The 7,618-nt window shown below is 35.5% G+C and overlaps 1 protein-coding gene across 1 annotated transcript; it reads right to left on the bottom strand.

Moving 5' to 3' along the window:
- Window positions 1–3,249: 3,249 nt before the first annotated feature.
- LOC130802402 (dirigent protein 24-like) lies at window positions 3,250–4,719 on the bottom strand. Its single transcript, XM_057666410.1, has one exon. It carries the CDS (start codon window positions 4,564–4,566, stop codon window positions 3,421–3,423), a length of 1,146 nt encoding a protein of 381 aa, XP_057522393.1. The 5' UTR covers window positions 4,567–4,719; the 3' UTR covers window positions 3,250–3,420.
- Window positions 4,720–7,618: the final 2,899 nt, after the last annotated feature.

Below are 7,618 nucleotides of genomic sequence, written 5' to 3'. Positions count from 1 at the left end.
TCATCACAGTACCCATATTATTTTGAAACCGAAAATTAAAATGTCCAAAAGGAAGAAATTGATTACATAATCAGAAACTGCCGCCAAGAATTCAAGAAAATTCCCAAAGCACACAGCATAAATTGAGAAAACAGAAAGTGTGGCGCTAAAAATGAAATGTGCAACAAGAAGAAAAAATCAATCATAACATTACAAAACAGAAAGCATAAATAGACAATGACAATGGTCATTTGTTACACAATCATCTAAAACAATGGCTCCTACAAAAAACTTAACTACACAACAAAGAGAACGCATAATGCAGAAGCTACTGTCTGCATTAAATATGAAGGGCAAACCAGCGCAAGGCACAATCAACGCACTTGCGATTGAGTTTGAGGTTTGTAGGAAAACAATTACACGATTGTGGAATGATGTCAAGAAGCAGATGACAAACAACACCACAGTCATTAACCTCAACAGCAAGAGATGGGGGAAAGAAGCATCAAACAAAATAAAATTTGATGAAGAAAAATTTAAGGCCATCAAATATGAACTCAAGGGTACACAACATTCAGTAGCAAAGCAGATGGAAGTGTCACAATCAACGGTGTGTAGGTGGAAGAGGAACAAAGTAATAAGAAGGCACACAAACGCAATCAAACCGACTTTGAATGAAAACAACAAGTTACACAGGTTAAGCTTTGCATTATCTAAATGTGAATACAATGAACAAAATGATGCGTTCAAGTTTAAGCCATATACTAACGTTGTTCACATAGATGAAAAACACTTCTATCTAACCCGAGAGACACAGAGTTATTATCTAGCTCCGGGTGAAGTAGAACCACATAGAGAATGTCAATCAAAAAGGTTCATACCAAAAATCATGTTTATGTGTGCTGTAACAAAGCCTATATTTACAACTGAAGGTGATGTTTTTTTTGATGCAAAGATAGGCATTTGGCCATTTATTACACAGGAGCCAGCAAAAAGAAGCTCAAAGAACAGGAAAAGGGGGGAGATGGAAACTAAGCCAATACAATCAATCACAAAAGAGCACATTAGAGAAATGCTTATCACTAATGTGCTGCCAACCGTTAGAGCAAAATGGCCTGCTGAATTGTCCAAGCATATTTACATTCAACAAGACAATGCCAAACCTCATATAGCACACAATGACAGAGGGTTTTTAGAAGAGGCAATGAAAGATGGATTTAATATACAATTAATGCAACAACCTCCAAATTCCCCTGACATGAACGTGCTAGATTTAGGTTTTTTTAGATCAATTCAAGCTTTGCAATATCAAAAATCAGCTTACAATGTTAAAGAGTTGCTTAAGGCTGTGAATAATGCATTTCAAAATCTGAGTCCACAATGTTTAAGGTTTGTATTCATCACTTTACAAGCTTGTATGATAGAGGTCATGAAAAAACAGGGGGGTTTGACTATCACATTCCTCACATGAACAAAACAAAGGCAGCAAGGGAAGGGACTTTACCAGATTACCTGACTATTGACAAACAATTGGTTGTGGATTCACTTCAGTATTTATTCACAAAGCTAAGTACAGAAAAAATGAATCAGCTTGTGGAACTCATTGGGTATGCAGGGGGATATGAAGAAGGGGATTTGAATGTAGAAATGTCAAAAGTAACCAACAACCAAACTCAACAAATTTCAGCAGTTGCAACAGAAAGCATCGTATGAGCAAAGGAACAGCAACCAACAACATTTTTTGGGACACAGAGGAAAGCAACAACAGCACAGAAGATCAGCCAACACAACCATAACCAGCACAGCTACATGTTTGAAATGTAAATTCCTTTTAAATTTGGATATATTTTTGGGATCTTTAACATGGGATGTTTCAGATGCAAACAACAAACATTTTATGTTGTTTTCAATGAAACATTTTTATTCAAATATACATTAATGAAAAAATTGGTTGTTTTAGAACTCTCAGGTAAATTTTTTTATTTTTTGAAATCATTGAGTACAAAATCGAACATCTTTGTGCATTAAACGTTGGAAAACAATCCAAACCCCCTTTGTTCGATTTTTTGGTGGCTAAAACTGCTCTCACTTTCAGATCACAGAGCAATGAAATTAAATGTATAAAAAAACGTTTAACTTAAAAATCATCATCAGTCAAAATGAACATGCACCAACACAAACAGAAACTCACTTGAGAAAGGACCAAGCTTATCAAGCCAATCTTCTTCTTCACAATCAGTATTCGAAAAAACAGCATCAATGGAAGAATATTCACGATCAGGATACATATCAGGCTCAGGTGTGTAAATGGGTTCACCTTCAGAGTCAAGTTCTCTTCCCCACTTAGGATCAGTCTCAACAGAAGTTGAGTCATCATTGTAATCATAACACTCTTCCTCAAACGATTTCAGTCCAGATCTAGGGTTTCCATCATCGAACCCCTTAAACTCTATCTTAGAAGGCGATTTGTAAGGAGATTTGGGGATTCTCAGAAGTAAAGAAGTACGCGAGTTAGGGTTTTTCATGGGTGAGTCGATTGTCGAGTTAGGATTCTTCAGGGGGGATTTAAAAGGCGAACTGGAGTTTGCCATGACAACAACACGAAAGAAATAAAGGAATAAGGTGAAGCTTCAACCCAGATTTAGGGTTTTCAGAGAAGAACAAGAAAGACGATGAAGAAGAAGGTGAGGCTTTCAACCCAAGATTAAGAGAAAACGGCAGAATAGGAATGGGGAATGGGTAGGGTTTTAGGTTTATAAAGGGAGAGAGTGTAAATGGGTGGGATTAATTAGGATTAATTAGGATTTAATTATGTTCATTAATTATAAGGGAGGGAAAATTAGTAAGGGTAATAAAGGGTATAATTGAAAATAGGATAAAGTACTAAGGGTATAATAGTCAAAAATCCATGCCAAAAATAGAAATGGAACATTTAAGGTGACTTGACCAAATAAGGAAATAGGACATTTCACCTGAATAAGAGGGAGTATTAAATATTAAAGCGTCGTTTTTCTAATTTTTTTGATGAGTCCAGCACACAAGCTTCTCTTGCCCCTTGAGAAAATCGAATATTTTCAGAAACAAATACATATTTAGTAATAAAATGAAGAAAAAGATTACATTGTGTGGAAGAAATTAAAATAGAGTTAAAAATAGAAAAATCAAAAGAAAGAGGTGAATCCATTTTCAAAAATAAAAATTATGCAAATGCAAAACGAAGCTAAATGAGAGGGACAAATTAAGGGAATTTTAAAAAACAACAAATATGAATCCAAGTTCTCTTTTTATAAGTATATTATAATTCCTCCATATATAGCTACTTTGATGATGTTTATACATTATACATACACAAATACACATACATACACCAACTCCAACTTACATAAAACCACAAACATCAAATCTCACAACTCACAATCTCACAAACATGAATTAATCAAACTAATAAAGATAAACACTAAAATGAGCAATAGTATCAACCCCATCAGTAGTATGCTGATCCTGATCAGGCAGAGTCTCAATAGTAGCATACCCTTTAGCATTCTCATACTTACCGCTCCCACCAATGACGGCAATCGACGATATCGGAGAAGCCGTCCGGTGGACCCCAAAAAAGCTAAGGGTATCATCCCCTTCCTGCAGATCATGTTCCCCACCATGAAAAACGGCAGTAAAAGCCATAGTATGACTTTCCCCATCAAGTGAGCTAGCCAAGTAAAACCCTTGACCTCTACCCATGATACCCGACCCGAGTTCATGACCCGCGGTTAGCTCATCGTCAATGACGGTAATGGATCCGAATAGAAGTTTCTGGAGGGCTGTTCCAGTGGGGAGTTGACCTGGTGTTACGAAGGCTTGGTTGTTGTTTCCACCATTGACAACGTTGTTGGTCCCAGTGTTTTGGATTATGGTTTGAGCTTTGGGTTGGTTTTGACCCGTGAGTCCGGCCAAGAATGGGACATTGTTGTTGTTTAGAACGTTGTTTAAGTTCCCATTGTTGAGGAGTGGAACTCCGTTTGTAACTGGGAAGACTTGGTTGTTGGGTCTTGAAAATGGGATCCCGTTTACATCACTGGTTGCAATTAGACCCGTGACGATTCTGCCTGATGCACTTGATCCTCCTAGGACGTCATGCATGAAGAAGGATATTGCTGGGTGTGCGGGGTGATCAGACCCGGGTCCTGTTGCACCATTCTGTGCGGGTCCTGTTGCACCATTCTGTGCGGGTCCTGTTGCTCCATTCTGTACACCATTCTGAGCGGGTCCAGTGGGGAGTGGGGCAGGTTCTGGGGCGGGTTCAGGTACTGCTGGTGCATCATTAGTTGTTGGGTTTGGGTCAGGTTGATCATCCGGGTTAGGAAGTTCATCATCATCTGCAGGAGGGGCAGCAGCTGTAGGTGGAGCTTGGGCGCTTGATAAGATGGTCGGAGGGGAGTCGTCTTCAACCGGAGGTAAAGGTGGGAGTTCGTCTGGTGGTGTAAGCTGTGGGCCTGCGGCCTCGTCGAGGAGGCGAGCAGAGTTGGCAAGGGCTAATGTGAGGTATAATATTAGGATGAAAATGGAGGGAAAACATAGAAATTTAGACATTTTTATGTTTAATTTGAGTTGGGTGTGATTGTGTTACTTGGGTTAGGGTTGATATTAGTTTGATGAATTGTTGGTGGTGATGAAGGGAAAGATGAGGACGAGAGTATATATAGGATTTGAAGAAGTGCAAAAGTTTTAAGGAATGTGTAAAGATTAAGATTGTAGTGGAGCTGATAGATATGGGGAAATGGATTAGTTGAGTGTACATAATACAATATAAGTGTATTGGTTTTGGATTAAGTCAACCTAAACTTGCTACTTCCTAGTTGGTGAAATCAAATGGTTTATAGAAGTATGATGGTTTGGTATTTTCAATTGGAAGATCAATGATGTAGGTAGAAAAGTGCATTCACATTATTCTTTGTTTTTGTCTTTTGAAGTTCACATATATGTGTTGGAGGTTGTATTTATTTTCCATAGAACATAATTAATTTTGTTTATTTTCATTTTAATTTTTTTTGATATGTATGGTTACTACTTATTTTTCACTAACTTCACTTTAATATTTTTATATTGTTTATGATTAGTATATGTTTCTTACTAACTTAATTTAAATAATTTTTAATAGTTGTGGTTGGTATATTTTTTTTACTAACTTTATTTTAATATTTTTCTTAATGTTTATGGTCCTCACATTTTCTTTCTTAAATTTATTATTCAATTAAATAATATATCTACCATCTACATAATTTTATCTTTCTTAATTCTTCTGAATATTCCTTTTAATAGTGAGATCAAACTATTACCAAAAACATAATCAGGGTATAAAACCAAACTTTATCATAACTTTATTTCTATAGAAAACTTTATAACCAAAATGTCAACACATGTTCAATAAATTGAATTTACAAACTCCCACATAAACTGAACATCCTCTGTACTAGAAACAACACTCATATGAGCCACATGCTCAAGAAACCGCTTGGGTGGTAATGCCTTTGAAAGCGAATTCGCAATCATAGATTTTGTACCAATTTGTGTAATTGACAATTCTTTACCCTGAACTCTTTCCTTATAATTAAGATTTTGAGAGCTACAAACTTTGACTTCTTTGAATTCTTATTGTTTTTAGAAAATTTCACAGTGGAATTATTGTCGCAAAATAACTTAAGTGTACTTTGAATAGAATCCACTACACGCAGTCTCGTGATAAAAATTCACAAAAATCAAAGTCATATACCCAATGACTCAAGTTTATCTGAACTCCTATATGTGAGCATGTATTTCTTTGTCCTCTGTAGACATTGTAAGACACTTTTGACTGTTCTCCAATGTTCTAATCTTAGATTGCTTAAACAACGTCCGAACATCTATGTTATGTATGGAATATCTGGACGAGTGCAAACTTGAGGATACATCAAACTCCCTACTACTGAGACACAAGGAATATTTTCCATTTTCTCAAATTCATTCTTGTGGCACTGATCAAGACTGAACTTGTCTTCCTTAGTCACAGGGGTATCTCCTTGTTTACAGTTTTGCATGTCATACCTTTTTAATACATTTTCGATATAACTCTCTAGTGATAATCCAAGAATACCTCAAGAATGATCTCAATGTATTTTAATACCTAATACAAAAGAGGCGTCACCAAGATCTTTCATCTCAAATTCTTTGATAAAAAGTTCTTAGTTTCACGCAAAAAGATTATATCGTTGTTGGCAAGCAATATGTCATCAACATACAAAACCAAAAAAAATGTATTTCCTTCCACTAAACTTGTGTTAAATGTATTCATCAAGAAAATTCATCTCAAACCAAATCAGAGAATCACTTGATGAAACTTCAAATACCATTGACGAGACGCCTACTTGAGTCCATAGATGGATTTCTTGAGTTTACAAACCATTTTCTTTGGTTCACCTACCGCAAAGTTTTCAGATTGTTTTATATAAATTTTCTCATTAATATTACCATTGAGAAACACTGTCTTTACATCCATCTAATGTAACTCAAGATCAAAATGAACTATCAATGCCTTTATAATCCTCAAAGAGTCTTTCGAATAAACCGCAGAGAAAGTCTCTTTGTAATCGATGCCTTTCTTTTGTGAATAACCTTGCACTACGAGACGAACTTTAAATCCCTCCACATTTTGGGGCAAAAGTGATATTGCCTTATAATACCAAGAGGGTATATAAAATTTTAGGAAGTAAGAATTATATAACATTCCGTTAGTTTCTTGAGAAATCGTCTTTTTGAGAAATGTGTCTCAAATCCAACCCATTAAAGATTAATGCTTACTTATCGTATTTGTAATGCCTACTTACATTCTATCCTTAATGCTTACTTACCGTATCCTTAACGCCTAGCTACTTTCAATATCTCAAATGTCTACTTACATCATTCTTAATACCTAATTGCAATATTTTAAAAAATATATAATTGGCCGGCCCAATTAAAGATGGTTTCTCAAAGAGACCGTTTCTCACAAGAATTTGTGTATAACATTTTACTTATTTTCCTACAATAATACTAATTTTTGATTAATCATGAATATACCAACTTACGATAGTGTTTTCCTAGAATGTCCCTACTAGGGGTGTTTAATGGGTCGGATCCCCATTTTGAGCCCTTATCCAGCCCGTTTTAGAAGGGCTTTGTAAGGGCGGGGCCGAAATGAGTCGGATCGAAAACGGGCTCAATTATGACTAAAATGAAGCGGGCTACAAAAAAGCTCAATAAGGGTAGAAATGGGCCTTGTAAATAGCATAATTAATGGTTAATTTAATTATTGTAAATGATATAAATATTTTTTCAATTTAATTATTATAAATATAAAAATGGGCCGGATTGGATCTGCCCATTCAAAGCCCATATTAAGTTTTAAGGGCTTTTATCCAATCCGACTCATATTTACTTAAGCCCGTCTCGGCTTTGATCCGACCTATTAAACATCCCTAGTCACTAATCACTATCATGTTAAAAATCAAACTATATGAAATTATATGATAAAAATAATTAATAAATTTAATTAATAATCTGAAGTTGATGATTCCTATTTAATAAAAGTTAGTATTATTATTGAGAAATTAACAAGGTAATTTATTTT

This window comes from Amaranthus tricolor, chromosome 16 (assembly GCF_026212465.1).
Source record: "Amaranthus tricolor cultivar Red isolate AtriRed21 chromosome 16, ASM2621246v1, whole genome shotgun sequence".
In the NCBI taxonomy this organism is placed as follows: Eukaryota; Viridiplantae; Streptophyta; class Magnoliopsida; order Caryophyllales; family Amaranthaceae; genus Amaranthus; species Amaranthus tricolor.
Note: the sequence above shows the minus strand (reverse complement) of the source record. Positions and strands in the feature narration are given on the sequence as shown.